General features: G+C 54.5%; 1 protein-coding gene across 1 annotated transcript; it reads left to right on the top strand.

Moving 5' to 3' along the window:
- Positions 1 to 1070: 1070 nt before the first annotated feature.
- On the top strand, positions 1071 to 19039 carry DDB1 (damage-specific DNA binding protein 1; the record flags this gene model as incomplete). Its single annotated transcript, XM_014948889.1, has 26 exons — positions 1071 to 1421; positions 2059 to 2175; positions 4306 to 4527; positions 6878 to 6992; positions 7093 to 7190; positions 8837 to 8995; positions 9371 to 9454; positions 9632 to 9748; positions 10057 to 10159; positions 10313 to 10388; positions 10751 to 10859; positions 11004 to 11182; positions 11778 to 11941; positions 12032 to 12139; positions 12462 to 12669; positions 13758 to 13853; positions 14049 to 14160; positions 14706 to 14829; positions 15639 to 15803; positions 16213 to 16307; positions 16455 to 16625; positions 17314 to 17423; positions 17616 to 17785; positions 17890 to 17992; positions 18292 to 18415; positions 18547 to 19039. Coding segments are annotated over 26 exons (3564 nt in total), but the record flags the coding sequence as incomplete, so codon positions are not given.
- Positions 19040 to 19839: the final 800 nt, after the last annotated feature.

Genomic DNA, 19839 nt, shown 5'->3' with positions numbered 1-19839 from the left:
GTGTTGAGATTCTTAGGGGGATGCTGTGGGGCACTGGGGGCACATTGAGGTTCCTGGAAGTGGTGTGGGGCACTGGGGTTGCACTGAGGGTGCTGAGGGCAACTGAGGGTGCAGTGGGGTTTCTCTGGGGGATCTGGTACGGGTTTGAGGTTTCTGAGAGCTCAGTGGGGTTCCTGGGGGTGTTATGAAGCAGCAGAGGGTTGGGGTGCTGTGGAGAGAGGGGGTGGTGATGGCTGTCTGTGTGTCTTGCCTTATTGCAAGGTGTTTTGGGGTGTCGCAGTGTCCTTTGGAGAGGGGGTGTAGAGGAAAGGGCCCTCAGGAATGGGGTTTAATGGGGAAAGATGGGGAGTCAGAGCTCAGGGAGGGTGGTTGCTGAGGGGACGGGTGTTGCAGGAGGAAGATGTTGGGATTTCGGGGTGAGGCTGTGGGGGTGCAGCTCAGACTCCCCAAAATCATAGAATCATAGAATTGCCCAGGCCGGAAGGGACCTCCAAAGGCCATCTAGTCCCACCCCCCCGCAGTCAGCAGGGACACCCCCAACTAGACCAGGTTGCCCAGGGCCTCCTCGAGCCTCTCCTTGAATATCTCCAGGGATGGGGCCTCAACCACCTCCCTGGGCAACCTGTCCCAGTGCTCCACCACCCTCCCAGTGAAGAACCCTCTCCTCATCTCCAGTCTAAAGCTGTTCCCCTCCAGCTTGAAGCCATTGCCCCTCGTCCTGTCACTGCAGGCCTTTCTAAACAGGCTCTCCCCAGCCTTCCTGTAGGCTCCCTTCAGGTACTGGAAGGCTGCTATTAGGTCTCCCCAGAGCCTCCTCTTCTCCAGGCTGAACAACCCCAGCTCCCTCAGCCTGTCCTCGGAGCAGAGGTGCTCCATCCCCCTGATCATCCTCGTGGCCCTCCTCTGGACCCTCTCCATCAGGTCCATGTCCTTCTTCTATTGAGGGCTCCAGCCCTGCACACAAGACTCTAGGTGAGGTCTCACCAGAGCAGAGTAAAGTGGCAGAATCCCCTCTCTGGACCTGCTGGCAACGCAGCTTTTGATGCAGCCCAGGATGTGATTGGCCTTCTGGGCTGCAAGTGCCCACTGCCTGCTCATGTCCAGCTTCTCCTCCACCAGCACCCCCAAGTCCCTTTCCTCAGGGCTGCTTTCTAATCCCTCACCAATACCAAAATCCCCAAGCTCCTGCAGGTTGTTCAGCGAGAACACCCCCAGGTGCCGTCTTGTGGCTTCGTTGTGGCCCCGTGGTGATCCCTTCTCTCCGTTTCTCAGGCCACTTCACCTCGGCGGAGGATTTGAACCTGCTGATCGCCAAAAACACACGCCTGGAGATCTACGTGGTGACGGCAGAGGGGCTGAGGCCCGTCAAGGAGGTGGGGATGTACGGCAAGACCGCCGTCATGGAGCTCTTCCGCCCCAAGGTGGGTGCCCTGTGGGGAGAAGGGGGGCTTCTGGCTGGTGGGGAGGGCAAGTGTTGGTCCTCCGGGGCCACTGGGAGGATGTGACACCCTCCTGAAGACCCGCTGCCGCTCTCCTTGTGTGCAGGTCTGGAGCCCTCAATAGAAGAAGGACATGGACCTGATGGAGAGGGTCCAGAGGAGGGCCACGAGGATGATCAGGGGGATGGAGCACCTCTGCTCCGAGGACAGGCTGAGGGAGCTGGGGTTGTTCAGCCTGGAGAAGAGGAGGCTCCGGGGAGACCTAATAGCAGCCTTCCAGTACCTGAAGGGAGCTACAGGAAGGCTGGGGAGAGCCTGTTTAGAAAGGCCTGCAGTGACAGGACGAGGGGCAATGGCTTCAAGCTGGAGGGGAACAGCTTTAGACTGGAGATGAGGAGAGGGCTCTTCACTGGGAGGGTGGTGGAGCACTGGGACAGGTTGCCCAGGGAGGTGGTTGAGGCCCCATCCCTGGAGATATTCAAGGAGAGGCTCGAGGAGGCCCTGGGCAACCTGGTCTAGTTGGGGGTGTCCCTGCTGACTGCGGGGGGGTGGGACTAGATGGCCTTTGGAGGTCCCTTCCGGCCTGGGCAATTCTATGATTCTATGATTCCTTTCTCAGGGGGAGAGCAAGGATTTGTTGTTCATCCTGACGGCCAAGTACAACGCCTGCATCCTGGAGTACAAGCAGAACGGGGACAGCATCGATATCATCACCCGCGCTCACGGCAACGTGCAGGTGAGTGGGGCTGCAGCACCTGGAAAGGGGAGAATTCCCTTCCTCGGGAATGGTTTTACCTTTCCCAGCGCTGGTGAGCCCAGCTGGTGAATTTCTACCTCGGTATTTATGATTCTTCGCCAACCACTGACTCTGATACGATTCTACTGGTGCTTTTGGAGCTTTTTACTTGCAATTTCAGGCTCAAGAACTGAGGGCACAGCTACAGCTGTCTCCCAGTGGGGTAGTCAGCAGAATAATAAGATTATTTTGAGATACTAAAGAGAACTAGTGCTCAAAACTCAATGTAAGGTAGAATTTTCCTTGGAAAATGTATCTTGTGGCTGGTTTCTACTCCCTGCATACAAGAATCATTACTGTTGAAGATACTTTTCCCATCGTGGCCATGCAATCACAGAATCACAGAACGCTGTGGGGTTGGAAGGGACCTCTGGAGATCATCTCCTCCAACCCCCTGCCAGAGCAGGGCCACCCACAGCAGGTCCCACAGGAATGTATCCAGGTGGGGTTTGAATGTCTCCAGAGAAGGAGACTCCACCACCTCTCTGGGCAGCCTCTGCCAGGGCTCTGCCACCCTCACAGGAAAGAAGTTTCTCCTCATGTTGAGATAGAACTTCTTATGGCCAAGTTTGTGCCCATTTCCTCTTGTCCTGTCCCTGGGCACCACTGGAAAAAGCCTGGCCCCATCCTCCTGACACCCCCCCTTTCAGTATTTATAGGTGTTGATCAGATCCCCCCTCAGCCTTCTCTTCTCCAGACTAAAAAGCCCCAAGTCCCTCAGCTTCTCCTCATCAGAGAGATGCTCCAGGCCCTTCATCAATATTGTTAATAATTGTGGCTCTTCTCTGTTATCCTGCTTTATGTGGATTAAAATCGTGCCTTCGGAGCAGGTCAGAAATCCACATCTCTCTTTGCCTTTCTGTTACTCATTGGCCAAATGATTTCCATCAGCTGTCAAGCCAGAATTATCTTCCATCTGAGCTTCTGCTGACGGCCCCTTGGTGGAGCTGAGCAGGGGGGTTACAGGCAGGAGATGTAGGTGGTGGTGTCCCGTTGGTAACTCGTTAGTGTGTTTTGGGGTGGGGGGGAAGGAAAGTGTTTAATCTTCCCCGTGCCACGGTTCTGCCTGGTGACATATGGAAATGCTGATCCCACCCCGCAGGGTCTGTGGAGGCTGATAAGGGGGTTGGATTTCTGAAGGGTGATTTTTTTTTTAAGTCATGGATATCCCAGGTTGTTCAGGAGGGAGTTGGGATGAGAAAACGAGCTGCAGGGGCCGCTCCTGGAGCGTCTGGTTCTTGGGAGAGAGAAAATGTGTGCTGTGGGAGCTCTGCCAGCCTCGCTGCTGGAAAGGACCTGCTGCTCGAGGCAGGAGGAGTGAAAGAAAACACCTTTTGCTTGCCACAGAGTGTTTTAAATCCTGTTGGGAGATGTGCAGGGAGCCCTACAAGTCAGAATCAGAATCACAGAATCTTCTAGGTTGGAAGGGACCTTAAAGATCATCTTGTCCAACCATCAACCTAACTGACAAAAATAGACACCCACACAACAAACAAGGAGCATCATCACTAAACCAGACCTCCCAGCACTCCATCAACCTGTCTCTTGAACACCTCCAGGGATGGGGCCTCAACCACCTCCCTGGGCAGCCCATTCCAAGGGCTGATGACCCTTTCCTTGAAAAAATGTTTCCTAATATCCAGCCTGAACCTCCCCTGGTGCAACTTGAGGCCATTTCCTCTCATCCTGTCGCCTGTGACTTGGGAGAAGAGACCGACCCCCACCTCTCTACACCCTCCTTTCAGGGAGTTGGAGAGAGCAAGAAGGTCTCCCCTCAGCCTCCTCTTCTCCAGGCTGAATAACCCCAGCTCCCTCAGCCTCTCCTCACAAGACTTGTGCTCCAGACCCCTCACCAGCTTCGTTGTCCTTCTCTGGACCTGCTCCAGCACCTCAATGTCTTTTTTGTGGTAGGGAGCCCAAAACTGGACACAGTACTCGAGGTGGGGCCTCACCAGTGCCGAGTACAGGGGGAACTCTTGTACCTACTATTCCTGAGTCCCACGGAGGGATCTTTTTCTGATGCTAATCCCCCTTTTTTTTCTTCCCCTTCTCCACGAATCTCTCCCTCAGGATCGCATCGGCCGTCCCTCGGAGACCGGCATCATCGGCATCATTGACCCCGAGTGCCGGATGATCGGCCTGAGGCTCTACGATGGCCTCTTCAAGGTCATCCCCCTGGACAGGGAGAACAAGGAGCTGAAGGCTTTTAACATCCGCCTGGAGGAGCTCCAAGTCATCGACGTGAAGTTCCTCTATGGCTGTCAGGCTCCCACCATCTGCTTCGTCTACCAGGTACCGCAGTTGGCGACGGGTGAGGCAGGTGGAGGATGCTGGTGGGCCCCTCTAAGGTCTTCTGAAGGGCTTGGAGCAGCAGGAGTGTCCTGGAACCTACGGAAAACAGTGCTTTGGGCAGGGCCAAAGGCTCCTGCAGGCTCAGTGTGTGGCTGAGGAAAGTCCATTTTTCCTCCGTGCTGCTTTTTAACATTTCTGGGGGAGAGGAAGAGCCACGCTCTCCCACAACTGGTGCCTGGATGGGACCATTTCCTTATTAAACACTCGTGGATCTTTCCAGCAAGTGCCAAACAGGTAGATTAGAGCCAGAATTAGTTGGTTTTTATAGGAACTGCTGCGAGACTTGTGCCTTTCCCTTGAAAAAAAAAGAGGCAGAATGTCTTGTTTGGTATTTGGGAGCCCACTCCAGGCGGCCATAACCTCTCCTAAAGGTTATATCTCATAAAGAGTGGCCATAACCTCTCCTATTGCCTGGATCCACACAGAGAGAGGGCTTGTAGGTCCTTCTCTAAATGTTTATTGTGAATCAATTGTGCTGTGCTGACTGAGCAAGGGATTATTTTTCCTTTGTCGAAGTCGGGGCTAGTCAGGGCCTGGCTAAAAGCTCCCGGGACAGGATCTGGTGTGAATTTAGTTCAGCTTCAGGATAGTTTTGGTGGCAAACTCATACTGTGAGACCTACTAATGGCTACCTACCAGTGGCTTCCTTATTCCCTGTCTACTTTCAAAAGTCATTATAATTATTTCCAAGAGGTTGAACCTCCCTGACAGTTTTTGAGTAGAGACTGGGGGGTAAAAAATCACTTTGTCACCATGTAATTAGGGGTTGGGAGGGTTCCCCCCGTGTCAGGAGGGTGCTTTTCCCCTGCCCTGTGTGTGGCTGGTGCTCTCCTTTGTCACCTGAACCAACGGTGGTGTGTTCTCCTCACCCTGGCTGGGTGTTGCTGGGTTTCCACTCGGTGCTCGAGAGCATTTTAAAAGAGGAGCTTGGTCATCCCGTGAACTCAGTGAGTAAAAAAGGTTTTATCTGCAAATCTGACATCTTTACAGATAAAATCACAGCAAATCTGTTAACGGTTCATTCGTTCTAAACAGGTATTATGTGAATAAAGAATAAATTAATAGCTTGCTCCGTTTTTAACACCCTTAAAGTGATTTTTATCCTTGCAGCAGGAGCAAGATGTGAGTTCTCTCTGACTCATTAAGGCCTTACATAAAACTCTGGCTTTGGTTTGGTCCCTGGGTGTCTGACTTGCGTGTGCGTGGAGAGGGGAACGTTTCCAAGCTGCTGCTTTGATGCCTTCTCAATTGATTAATCATTATCACAGGATTTGGATGGAATAGAACAGCAGCGTCTTGAGAGGATTGTTGGGTAGTTCTCTGAAACCAGCAGAAGATACCACAAAAAGGGGGAAGTTCATCAGAAATAAATTAAAAAAAAAAAAAAAAAAAAAAAAAAAAAAAAAAAAAAAAAAAAAAAAAAAAAAAAAAAAAAAAAAAAAGGTTTAAGAGCTGTTGTGGTGTGGAGCAAAAAGGTCAAGAAATGTCAGAGGTTTCACTGGTGACTCCTCTGCCCCACAGGAAACCTGGTTCCCTGTGATTTAGAGCCTTGTCTCAGCTTTTGAGACATGAAATCTGTTGGTGGGTTGCGTTCAAAGGATTTGAACTCTCTGTTCTCTCTGTGCTTTGGGTGCTTGTACGTCGTTTCTGTGGGTTCCTGAGCGTAGCTCCCCTTTTCCTTACTGAGGAGCTGGCTTTGGGGAGTCTCTTCTCCACCCACGATGTGTTTTGGTGAAGCTTTTGTGCCTCGGAGACCTCTGTGTGTGTCAGATTTGGCTGGAAATTGCCCGCTGGGCTGGGAATTACTGGAATGGCCGAGCTGTGGGGGGATTATTAGACAAGCAGATTATGTTTCCTCAGAAAGCAAGGCTGAAAGAGCATGGAGATGGGGCTACAGCAGAGCTGAATTCCCCAACACCTTGCTGGGACTGGAGGTGGTGACAATATTACGTAGTGCCACCCATGCCCAGATCTGCAGAGCTGTGCGTCAGATGAATATAAATCGCCAAAATCACTTGTCTAAAACTGCAAAAATAGTTTTCGGTATTTTGGGGGCGCAGGGATTGATTCAGAGGTGGTTCTGCGTGTGGGTAAAGGTAGGGAGAAGGTTGATGGGCGTCCGTTGAGACCCATGGGTGGTTGGAGGGGGTCTGAGGAGGGGGTGGGAAGCCTCAGGAGCTCGCTGGTGGTGGTGCTTTTGCAGGAGATGAGGTGGAATCTCCTGCTTTCGGCAGGTTCCCCAGCCTCTGGAGTCATCAGCTTCAGTCATCACTTGTGGCTTCTCTTCCAGGACCCTCAGGGGCGCCACGTCAAGACGTACGAGGTGTCCCTGCGCGAGAAGGAGTTTAACAAAGGGCCTTGGAAACAGGAGAACGTCGAGGCCGAAGCCTCCATGGTCATCGCAGGTTGGTCCTTCTTTCTTAGAAGACCTTCCCTCCCATTTTTTTTTTCTCTGTGGTGCTGCACAGGTTCCCTAATGAGACATTTATCTTCTCCCCTGTGCAGTGCCAGAGCCTTTTGGAGGTGCCATCATCATTGGGCAGGAGTCTATCACTTATCACAATGGAGATAAATATCTGGCTATAGCTCCACCCATCATCAAGGTGAGTGACTACTGAGGTCTAGAAACACATCCCATGTAATTCCTCCCTTCCCAGGTGTCTCAGTGGGGTATTGGGCTACTGATCATCAAGAATTTAAACTGCTCTGGTCTCTAATTGTAGCCTAATAGGGCCACTTACTGCCTGGTCTGTGTTTTTTGGGGGACTGAGGGATGTGTGTGATCCTTCTTCTGGTGGCAGCATGTGGCTCTGCTCTCTGTGGACCACTGGGAAATGGTGCAATAAAGCCAAAATCTTATTTAGGTCACAGAGAAAGGGATTAATTAGGAGGTAGAGCCTGGTCTGGGCATGGATCCAGGCCAGTACCTGTCTTCAGTTCGGGCAGTGAGAGAGAGGACTTGAGTCCACCCGTGTGTGATTTGGGCACTTGTTCAAAGGAGAAAAAAAAACAAAACAACTTTACAGAGTTTTGTGACAGAAGTTTGAGCTTGTGGTTTCTGTCAGAGGGACGGGCCAGTTCCCACAAGCTCAAATGGCACAGCTGAGGTGCTGCTCTGGGGCTGAGCTGTGATGAAAAGGTCCTTTTGAAGCTGGAAATAATGAGGGGCTGGAAAAGAGGGATAAATTTTGGGTAAAGCTGGGTCTCCACGATGGAGAACCTGTTCCATTGGAGCAGGTGGAGTGAGGGATTTGTGCTCTGCTGAGATATGGATCTGGGCCTCGACCTGCAAACAAGAGTTCAGGCACGTCTGTGCTCAAGGCCAGTGGGATGTTTGCCTACAATAAAGATCTGCAAGAGCAGGGTTTTTAAACCAAAACCAAATATGTTGACAGGAGGGCAGGCAGCACCCGCAACGCGGAGCAAAACATCTGCAGAGCTTGGGTGGGGAGATGCAGGGGGTTTGGAGCTCTGCAGGTCCCAGATAGCATCTGTGGAAGGCCCAGTGTTAGGAAAACGGGCTTCCTGGTGGTATCTTGGGTCCTCAGCACAGGAAGGACATGGAGCTGTTGGAGCAGGGTCAGAGGAGGCCTGGAGATGCTGGGAGGGCTGGAGCCCCTCTGCTGGGAGTGGGGGCTGAGAGAGTTGGGGGGTTCAGCCTGGAGAAGAGAAGGCTCCAGGGAGACCTTGGAGCCCCTTCCAGTCCCTCAAGGGGCTCCAGGAGAGATGGGGAGGGACTCTGGATGAGGGAGGGGAGCCCTAGGAGGAGGGGGAAGGATTTGACACTGAAAGGGGGGAGATGGGGCTGAGATGTGGGGAAGAACTTCTTGGCTGTGAGGGTGGTGAGAGCCTGGCCCAGGTTGCCCAGAGAAGCTGTGGCTGCCCCATCCCTGGAGGGGTTCAAGGGCAGGTTGGAGGGGGCTTGGAGCAACCTGGTGTGGTGGGAGGTGTCCCCCCATCATGGAACTGGGTGATCTTTAAGGTCCCTTCCAAACCATTCTATGGTTCCATCTTCCCTGGGCTGTGAACAAGCCAGAGACGTGTTTAATTTGGGAATGTGAGGAGATGGTTCCTGGTGATCAACAGTTTGACTGTTTGACCACAGATCCAGGTTGTGTTTGTTGATAGGATTTGTTGAAGGGCAAATCCAGCCCTGTTGGCAGGAGAAGTGGGACTCGCTGTGGTTCCAGCTGCTGGTGCACTGGGGATCTGGTTATTCCTAAAAATCCCATTTCTCCTTTGCCTGCAGCAAAGCACCATCGTGTGCCACAACCGTGTGGATCCCAACGGGTCCCGTTACCTGCTGGGGGACATGGAAGGACGCCTCTTCATGCTCCTGCTGGAGAAGGAGGAGCAGATGGATGGCACTGTCACCTTGAAGGACTTGCGTGTAGAACTGCTCGGTGAGGTAGGACTCAGCTTGTCCCTTGTCACTTCCTCACCATGGGGTCAGGAAGCTCCATGGGCTGGAAATGCTCCCGATGGCAAGAACGGTGGCTTTTTTTGGAGCCTGGAATGGGGTGACATTTCACAGTTGGCATAGCCCTGGACTGTTGGATGCTGGGAAATTCCCTATGGGGCCACTGAAGAATTGTCACCACCTTCCCATGGTTTTGCCCGGTGCTTGTGCACCCTCCCTGGGAGAGGTTTGGAGTCTCTGTGGGTGTTATAAAGGGAATAAATTCCCCTCCTGTGGGGCTGCAGCTCAGGAATGGTACTTTTGGGGTACGGCAGGGTCTTCTTCATGCTACTGGTGGCTCATCTGCGTTTTCTCCATTCCCAGACATCCATTGCAGAGTGTCTGACCTACCTGGACAATGGAGTTGTGTTTGTCGGCTCTCGGCTTGGGGATTCCCAGCTTGTGAAGGTATGTGGTGGCCACCTCCTGCCTTAGTTGTGTGTTCAGACAGGATTTTGGACGTATTTATTTTCATGGTGGCCTCAAGAGGTGTTTGTAGATCAATTTCCTGTTCTCCTCTGCCCTACACCCTTTCCGTGTGCTCGGTCTTGCTTGTTGAAAACAGATAATTGTGTTTATTCGTAGCTCAACGTGGACAGCAACGAGCAGGGCTCCTACGTGGTGGCCATGGAGACCTTCACCAACCTTGGCCCCATTGTCGACATGTGTGTGGTGGACCTGGAAAGACAAGGCCAAGGGCAGGTAACGTCTATTCTGCTTTTCTGTTCCTCAGTGCTGGGGTTGTCCATGGAAGAAAAATACCACAAACCATTTATTGGAGAATCTCAAAGACTTCTCCAGATGCGGGGATGGGATTGAGATCTTAAACTGAAGAGAGAGATGAGTGGGGAGGCTAATTCTTACATCGTGAGGAAGGATCAGCTGCCGAAAAACTCGCTTTTAGAAGCGGAGAAGATGGATATTCCCTCTTCTCCTCAACCCAGCCCTCTGAGGAGGAGTGGGGAAGCTTCCTAGCTTGGTTGGTGAAGTTTTTCCTCTCTTTCTTCCAGCTGGTCACGTGCTCGGGCGCGTTTAAAGAGGGATCGCTGCGGATCATCCGCAACGGCATCGGGATCCACGAACACGCCAGCATTGACTTACCGGGGATTAAAGGTGCGCGACCTGTTCGGTGCTGCCAAATTCAACCCCTTGGCCTGAGAGGGGCCAGTTGGGGACACGGAGGTCGGGGAGTGGGACAAGGGACTCGCCACCCACCAGCTCTTGGAATATTCCCTGTGAGCAAAACGTGGCCTCTCTTTATTGCAGGTTTGTGGCCCTTGAGGTCGGACTCTCAGCGGGAAACGGACAATACGTTGGTGCTGTCCTTTGTTGGCCAGACCAGGTAAAGGTGGGGGAGATGGCCTCAAGTTGCACCAGGGGAGGTTCAGGCTAGATATTAGGAAAAATTTTTTCACTGAAAGGGTTCTCAGCCATTGGAATGGGCTGCCCAGGGAGGGGGTTGAGGCCCCATCCCTGGAGGTGTTCAAAAGACGGGTTGATGTAGTGCTGGGAGGTCTGGTTTAGTGATGATGCTCCTTGTTTGTTGTGTGGGTGTCTATTTTTGTCAGTTAGGTTGACGGTTGGACAAGATGATCTTTAAAGTCCCTTCCGTCCTAGCAGATTCTGTGATTCTGTGAAATGCTGAGCCAGGTTCTCGGCCACGTGTTGGAGCAGGAAATAACAGGAGCTCCCTTTCCCCTTCAGGGTCCTCATGTTGAACGGGGAGGAGGTAGAAGAGACAGAGCTCACGGGGTTCGTGGATGATCAGCAGACGTTCTTCTGCGGCAACGTGGCTCATCAGCAACTCATCCAGGTAATGCCAGATGGCTCTGCCCTTATTAATTGTGGGGCTAATTTAGATCTGTGCCCCTTGTCAGGGGCTGCAGTACTTCCTTGGGTCCGTGGCAGAAGGGGAGGTGGTGTTCTGCCTCCGAGCAGAGGTGTTTTCTCTCCCCAGATCACCTCTGCCTCCGTGAGACTGGTTAGTCAGGAGCCCAAAGCCCTGGTGAGCGAGTGGAAAGAACCCAATGGCAAGAACATCAGCGTGGCTTCCTGTAACAGCAACCAGGTGGTGGTGGCTGTGGGCCGAGCCCTGTACTACCTGGAGATCCAACCCCAGGAGCTCAGGCAGATCAGGTGGGTGGATGTTTCATCGTGGCCTGAGGGCTCTCATAGAATCATAGAATTGCCCAGGCCGGAAGGGACCTCCAAAGGCCATCTAGTCCCACCCCCCCGCAGTCAGCAGGGACACCCCCAACTAGACCAGGTTGCCCAGGGCCTCGTCGAGCCTCTCCTTGAATATCTCCAGGGAAGGGGCCTCAACCACCTCCCTGGGCAACCTGTTCCAGTGCTCCACCACCCTCCCAGTGAAGAACCCTCTCCTCATCTCCAGTCTAAAGCTGTTCCCCTCCAGCTTGAAGCCATTGCCCCTCGTCCTGTCACTGCAGGCCTTTCTAAACAGGCTCTCCCCAGCCTTCCTGTAGGCTCCCTTCAGGTACTGGAAGGCTGCTATTAGGTCTCCCCGGAGCCTCCTCTTCTCCAGGCTGAACAGCCCCAGCTCCCTCAGCCTGTCCTCGGAGCAGAGGTGCTCCATCCCCCTGATCATCCTCGTGGCCCTCCTCTGGACCCTCTCCATCAGGTCCATGTCCTTCTTATATTGAGGGCAGAAGTCAGCCTCCTCTGTCTTCAGGCTCAAAACTGACACCTCTCTCTGCTTCCTCCTTCTTTCCAGCTGCACGGAGATGGAGCACGAAGTTGCCTGCCTGGACATCACCCCTCTGGGGGACACTAATGGCATGTCCCCTCTGTGTGCCATCGGGCTCTGGACCGACATCTCTGCCCGCATCCTGAAGCTGCCCTCCTTTGAGCTGCTCCACAAGGAGATGCTGGGAGGAGGTAGGGCTCTCCTGGGGCTGCTGGGTGGTGGCAGTGGTCACCGACCTGGCCGACAGGAGTGACATCAGCCTTCTCTTCTGCTCCCCACAGAAATTATCCCTCGTTCCATCCTGATGACCACCTTTGAGAGCAGCCATTACCTTCTGTGTGCCCTGGGGGACGGAGCTCTCTTCTACTTTGGGCTCAGCCTGGAGACAGGTGACTGCAAGGGCCTAGCACTGAGCTGGACTCATGTCCTTTTCCTTCCTTGACATGTTTTCTTTCACCCTTCTGGAGAGAGATCTCTTTTTCTCCCTTTCTCACCGTGACGGGGTCGTGCTCGGGTGGGACTGTGGCACTGGGAGGTGACAAATTTCTCTCTTGGGAAAGCAGATGAGTGGTGACATCCGTTCCTTTGCGTTGACAGCAGGATGCCTTTACCCACCCTCGTTTCTCCCCACGTTGTTCCAGCCCCGAGGCCATCCTGCTCTTGTGAGCTCCGTTGTGGCATCTCCCAAAAACCAATCCTCCTTTCCTGCAGGCTTGCTGAGTGACAGGAAGAAGGTGACCCTGGGGACCCAACCCACCGTCCTGAGGACTTTCCGCTCTCTGTCCACCACCAACGTCTTTGCCTGCTCCGACCGCCCCACCGTCATCTACAGCAGCAACCACAAGCTGGTCTTCTCCAACGTCAACCTGAAGGAGGTCAACTACATGTGTCCCCTCAACTCGGATGGGTATCCTGACAGGTGAGTGGGCCCTTTGCCTGGTGTGGCATGGGGTGGGGGGGTCCTGGCGTCAGGAAATGGGGTGCTGGGATCAGCAGTGGGATCCTGGCATCGGGAAATGGGGGCCTGGGGTCAGCAGTGGGATCCTGGCATCGGGAAACGGGGCCCTGGGATCAGCAGTGGGATCCTGGCATCGGGAAACGGGGCCCTGGGATCAGCAGTGGGATCCTGGCATCGGGAAAAGGGGTCCTGCATCAGGAAAAGGGGTCCTGCATCAGGAAAAGGGGTCCTGGCATCAGCAGTGGGATCCTGGCATCAGGAAATGGGGTGCTGGGATCAGGAAACGGGGCCCTGGGATCAGCAGTGGGATCCTGGCATCAGGAAATGGGGGCCTGGGATCAGCAGTGGGGTCCTGGCATCAGGAAACGGGGCCCTGGGATCAGCAGTGGGGTCCTGGGATCAGGAAACGGGGCCCTGGGATCAGCAGTGGGATCCTGGCATCAGGAAACGGGGCCCTGGGATCAGCAGTGGGGTCCTGGCATCAGGAAACGGGGCCCTGGGATCAGCAGTGGGGTCCTGGCATCAGGAAACGGGGCCCTGGGATCAGCAGTGGGATCCTGGCATCAGGAAACGGGGCCCTGGGATCAGCAGTGGGGTCCTGGCATCAGGAAACGGGGCCCTGGCATCAGCAGTGGGATCCTGGCATCAGGAAACGGGGCCCTGGGATCAGCAGTGGGGTCCTGGCATCAGGAAACGGGGCCCTGGGATCAGCAGTGGGGTCCTGGCATCGGGAAATGGGGTCCTGGCATCGGGAAATGGGGTCCCGGCATCGGGAAATGGGGTCCTGGCATCGGGAAATGGGGTCCTGGGATCGGCAGTGGGGTCCTGGGATCGGCAGTGGGGTCCTGGGATCAGGAAATGGGATGCTGGCATCAAGAAACGGGGTCCTGGAATCAGCAACAGGATCCTGGCATCAGGAAATGGGGCCCTGGGATCAGCAATAGGACCTTGGGATCAGCAGTTATGAGGGGTGTGGAGGAGAGGGAGGTTTTTTCTGTGCCCCCCACCCTTATAAATGCTATTTTTCCTGTGTTTCTCCCCCCACACAGCTTGGCCTTGGCCAATAACAGCACCCTGACAATCGGCACCATCGACGAGATCCAGAAGCTTCACATCCGCACGGTTCCCCTCTATGAATCACCCAGGTGAGCTGAGGAGGAGGAGGAGGGAGCAGTTTTTGAGGGTCCCTGCTCTGCTTCATGGTCCAAAGTTGGGGTGGAGACAACGTTCTGGGCTGAGAGCAGTCTGGGCAAGTCTCCCGTTGTCTCCAGAGCCTCTGTTCTCTCCTTGGAGTGGCCTTTCTTGGCCCTCCTGCTCACGCAGCCCTGTTTGTCCTGCAGGAAGATCTGCTACCAAGAGGTGTCCCAGTGTTTCGGGGTCCTCTCCAGTCGCATCGAGGTGCAGGATGCCAGTGGAGGCACCACCACCCTCAGACCCAGCGCCAGCACCCAGGTGAGGGGGAGGTGACTGCTACATCTGAGCTCTGGGGCCCTGGGTATCACGGTTCCTCAGGCCAAAACCCTGATGCAGATCCTCCTTTGACCATCTTCTCTTCCAAAGCTCTGAGTGCAAGCTCTCCCTTTGGAAGCCTGGGAGGAGATGGGGTGGTAAGATCTCTCCGTGGTGGTGGGAAGGGTTCTCTGTGCCCATCTTCCATGGCACATCACCTTTGGGTGCTGCTCCTTCCATCTCCTGCACAGGTTTCTGGGTCTCAAGTGGTTTCCTCCTCCTGGGGATGAGGGGACAAGACCTCTTGAGGTGGTAGCTCTGGTGGAAGCCACAATGCTTCATAAAACCTTCTATAAATGTGGTGCTACCTCTGCCGTGCGTGTCACACATCTCTGGTGGTGCAGGGAGCGTGTCCTTCTACTCAGGCCCAGGGATCTCCTTGTTTCACCTTCTCTTCTGTTAATTCTTCTGGTTCCTGGTTGCCTCAGCCCATGTGGAGCAGCGTCGGGACGTAGCATGAGGATATGACCCATCTTCCTGTGTCTTAGGCCTTGTCCAGCAGCGTGAGCACCAGCAAACTCTTCTCCAGCAGCACGGCGCCGCACGAGACGTCCTTCGGGGAGGAGGTGGAGGTGCACAACCTGCTCATCATAGATCAGCACACCTTTGAAGGTACCACCACCAAAAGCTTGGTCATACCCTGGTCCAGTTTTCTCTTCTGGGAGCACGTGGCTGAGATTTATGACCTTCAGAAACTTTGTGAAGATCTCGGATTTTGTGTGTTTCCTTCAGGCAAAGTGTTTTTCCTGGAGGAATATCAGCCATAAGGGCATAAGTTTAAGGCTTAGTGGGGGTTTGATGGCGCAAGGTGGTGGTGGGGAACAGGAAAGGGGGTCTCCAGGGAGCTGATATGATAAGGGGTTGGAAAGGACCTCTGGAGATCACCTCCTCCAACCCCCTGCCACAGCAGGGCCACCCAGAGCAGGTCCCACAGGAACGTGTCCAGGTGGGGTTTGAATGTCTCCAGAGAAGGAGACTCCACCACCTCTCTGGGCAGCCTCTGCCAGGGCTCTGCCACCCTCAAAGTCAAGAAGTTCCTCCTCATGTTTAGGTGGAACTCCTTATGGTCCAGTTTGTGCCCGTTTCCTCTTGTCCTGTCCCTGGGCACCACTGGAAAAAGCCTGGCCCCATCCTCCTGACACCCCCCCTTTCAGTATTTATAGGTGTTGATCAGATCCCCCCTCAGCCTTCTCTTCTCCAGACTAAAAAGCCCCAAGTCCCTCATCCTTTCCTCATCAGAGAGATGTTCTAGTCCCCTTATCATCTTTGTAGCCTCTGCTGTCCCCTCTCCAGCAGTTCCCTGTCCTTGAACTGGGAGAACTGGACACTTCAGTTCTCAGCTGCTCTGCCTGCCCATGGAGGTGCTTCCTCCCGGGACCAGAGTGGACCCAGTTGTTTCTACCTCTTCCCTCTTTGCCCAGTGCTTCACGCTCACCAGTTCCTGCAGAACGAGTACGCCCTCAGCCTGGTCTCCTGCAAGCTGGGCAAGGATCCCAACACCTACTTCATCGTGGGCACTGCCATGGTGTATCCCGAGGAGGCAGAGCCCAAGCAGGGCCGCATCGTCGTCTTCCACTACTCTGATGGTAAGAGCGAGGTCTTCTCCTGCTCCAGCTGCTTCAAGGAGATCAGAGCTGAGCTCCTCAAGCCCAAGAGAGCTCTTGTCCTGGCAGCAGGTGGAGTTTTTCCTGAGGGGGCTGCTCTCAGCTGCCCCCGGACAGGATCTGGAGGTGCTTTCACTCCACCACGGGTTGTCCCAGCATCTTCCCTTTCCCCCCATCTCCTGGAGAAGCCCCCAAAATCCCTCCCCAGAGTTGGATTCTGGGATTTGCTTGCTGTTTCTGCCCTTGCTGTCATTGTCCCTCCTGTCCTACCCCCCCACAGATCCTCGAGGGAGTTTTTAGGGTTTTTTAGAGCTTTTTTTTCATCTGTGTCCCCTTGGTTTGTCACCCTTGGGTGGGACAAAAACCCAGATGGGATGTGGGTTTATTCCAGGGAAGCTGCAGAGCCTGGCTGAGAAGGAGGTCAAGGGAGCCGTGTATTCCATGGTGGAATTCAACGGGAAGCTGTTGGCCAGCATCAACAGCACGGTAGGACTCTCTGCCAGACCTTGACTTGATCAGGGAGCGCTTTTTGGAGCTTCTGGATGTCACCCAGGTCCCCCATCTCTGTTGGGGAGCGTGTCCCCGCTGGTGGGGGGTGTCCCTGGTGGCTCAGCACCATGTCCCTTCCCTCAGGTGCGCCTCTACGAGTGGACGGCAGAGAAGGAGCTGCGCACGGAGTGCAACCATTACAACAACATCATGGCCCTCTACCTGAAGACCAAAGGAGACTTCATCCTCGTGGGTGACCTCATGCGCTCCGTCCTCCTCCTTGCCTACAAACCCATGGAAGGAAACTTTGAGGAGGTATCAATGGCTGGTGAATAATCACGGTCAAAGGGGTGCTGGGAGCCCATCCTGCCTGTCCCAACAGGCTCTGGGCAGGGGGGACACAGTGTTGAAGGTGACAGAAGAAGGAGCGTGGCTCGTCCCACCTTTGAAGACAAGGCCTTGGGGCTGTGCCATGAGAGCGGCGTCACCTGGACGTGCTTTTAGACAGATCCCTGTGGTTTCTGGAGGGCACGGATCCCTGAGCTGCCAGGGAAATGGGCAAGGAATTGGCAGCCTTGAGAGGAGCAGGTTGTTGGGTGCGTGTTGGGTTCCTGCCGGGGTGGGGAGCTGCCATCTGGTGTCCCCATCGTGCAGCTGGAGCTATGTCTCTGGTGGAGAAGATGGACCTGGGGGGATGGACGTCTCCATCTGGAGGATGGACCAAGCACTGAGACAACCTGCTCACTGAAATTGTTAATTTTTCTGAGCATGGCTTTGGCACGTGTTTGCCCAGGGTGCGCCCTGACATTGTCCAAGTGCCACTTGGGCCAGGGCCACCTCCAGAAGAGGCTTTTGAGCCTTTTCCTCAGCTGCTTCACGTAGCAGAGAGGGGACAGACGGGATCCCACCTCGCTCCCGACCGTCTGCGTTGGGTGGAATGAAGATGCTGGCTCACAGGATGTGCCATCTGTGCCCACCGTGTCCTTTCTTGTCCCCTTTCCAGATTGCCAGGGACTTCAATCCAAACTGGATGAGCGCCGTGGAGATCCTGGACGATGACAACTTCTTGGGAGCGGAGAACGCTTTTAATCTCTTTGTCTGCCAGAAGGACAGGTGAGTTGGCCATGAGAGGGAAGGTGGCACCGTGTGACGGACAGGGATGGGGTGATGGCACCTTCTGGCCTCCACAGAAGCCTGTGATCAGGCAGGAGAGCTGGGAGGAACCTGCCCAGCTCTGAGGAGCATCAGGGGAAGCTTTTATGTGTCCTCCCCAGAATAAATTGAGGAGGACACTTTGAATTCCAGTGCGGCCACCACCGATGAGGAGCGCCAGCACCTGCAGGAGGTGGGACTGTCCCACCTGGGAGAGTTTGTCAACGTTTTCTGTCACGGGTCTCTGGTCATGCAGAACCTGGGCGAGACATCCACACCCACCCAGGGCTCCGTTCTCTTCGGCACGGTCAACGGCATGATCGGTAAGAGCCAGGGGTTCCTTCCAGTCCCAGCAACCTGCACATCCCTGCCTACTGGGAGCTACTGGGAGGAGCCCTGAACCTTTGTGTCCCCTTTTTGTTGGCAGGACTGGTGACCTCGCTGTCGGAGAGCTGGTACAACCTCCTCCTGGACATGCAGAACAGGCTGAATAAAGTCATCAAGAGCGTGGGCAAGATCGAGCATTCCTTATATCCTTTCCCAATTAAGCCCAGAGCTGGTTAATTTTGGGACTGGGGGGGTTGGCTCATGAGTCTGGCCTGAGCCAGGCGTGGGTTTGTCCCTTTTGGGACACTCTGGTGGCACCATCCATCAGTTGGAGAAGGTGGGAGCGTGTTTTCCAAGTGCCCAAGGAGAGAAGAGGGTCTGTCTTGGAGGGTTTGAGGATGAATCTGGCTTTGTGGTAGCCCCTAAAAATGGCAATTCTGTGATGTCACCTTGTCTGGGCCAATGTGACTCTGTGTTGGATTTCTTTCCTTGACCTTGGCACCTGGAGATCGTTCCACACCGAACGCAAGACGGAACCAGCCACGGGTTTCATCGACGGTGACCTGATCGAAAGCTTCCTGGACATCAGCCGGCCCAAGATGCAGGAGGTGGTGGCAAATTTGCAGGTGAGATGGGTGATGTGAACCAAAACCCTTCTTCTCCACCATCCCTAAACGCTCTCCTCCTTGGATTTGGGAATGTTCTTCAAGATCTACTTGATGTCTCCGTGCCCTGATGCCCTTGTCTCTCCTGGCAGATCGATGACGGCAGCGGCATGAAGAGAGAGGCCACCGTGGACGACCTCATCAAGATCGTGGAGGAACTGACCCGCATCCATTAGATCTGGAGGTCGTTCCCTGGCATCCTTCCTCCACGTAAAAACGAGACCATCTTGGTCCCCACCTTGGGGACACCAGCGGTGGTGGCCCTTGCCCCGAAGGGACGTGGGGGAAGGAATTTTGGAAAGGGGGGGAAACCAGCTTGATAGGGATTTTGGTGGAGGGGGAGGTGGTTCTTCAGGCACCGTGTCCATCACCTGCTTGGATTCCAAACTTCTGCCCCTCGGAGATTGCAAACCACGGACTCCGCTGACCCCAAACTGGGCTTTACTGGTGGCTCCTTGGGCAACCAACCGCTAGCGCTTGGCTGAGGCCGTGCCCTTGCCTGGATTCACTCTTCACTGTTGTCTTCAGTAGCTTTGTTTTATTTGTTTTTTTGGCTTTTTTGGTTGGTTTTTGGTTTTTTTTGAATTCTTTTTTGATTCGTTGTGGTTTTTTCGGGTTGGGGGGGGAGGAGGAGGAAGTGCAGCCGCTGCTGGGACCGAGGGCTTGGAGGAGTCACCTGGGGCTGGTGGGACGTGCGGAGGTTTTGGGGGGGGGGGGGGGGGGTTTGGGGGGGGGGGGGGGGCGTTTGGAGGGGCACAACCCCTCTCCCCCTCCATCTCTCCCTTCTCCCTCTCGCTCAGAGAGAGGGGGGGGGGGGAAAAAATTCTGGGAAGCTCCATCAGTTGTCGGGTTTCTTGAGTTTTACCAAATAAAGTAGTCCAAGAGGAAAGGTCCGTCTCCTCCCCGTGACACGTGGGGACATTGTCCTCTGGGCAGAGCCCTGGTGCTTCCTGGAGACCCTTGTCCCTTCCTGGGTGGAGGGGGGGGACAACAGATCAATCCAGGACACGTGTTTATTCCCCAAATGCTTTATTTTTATGGCTTTTTTTGGGACTTTTAAGAAAATTTGACTTTCAGATGAGTGCAGATGGGTGGAGAGCGGCGTTGCCCAGTGCTCCGATCTTGTGCTGGATTTTGAGGAGATTTTGGCCGGTTTATGTCCCTTTGGACGAAACATCTCTGCAGCTGTCCCTTTGGTGGTGGGGAGAGGAGGGGGGTGTAGTGACACAGTGGCACTTGTCACCCTCCTGGGACTGTCCCCAGCAGTGACAAGGAGCCAGAGGTCCTTCTCCAGGAGCCTTTTCCTTCAAGCCTTGGGTCCCTGTAGATCTGGGGGGCTTTGGGGGCTTGATTTTTTCAGCCTCTCGTTGCCACGTGGCCCCCAC

This window comes from Calidris pugnax, unplaced genomic scaffold (genome assembly GCF_001431845.1).
Source record: "Calidris pugnax isolate Ruff unplaced genomic scaffold, ASM143184v1 scaffold107, whole genome shotgun sequence".
NCBI lineage: Eukaryota > Metazoa > Chordata > Aves > Charadriiformes > Scolopacidae > Calidris > Calidris pugnax.
This window is presented reverse-complemented; position numbering and strand designations above follow the sequence as displayed.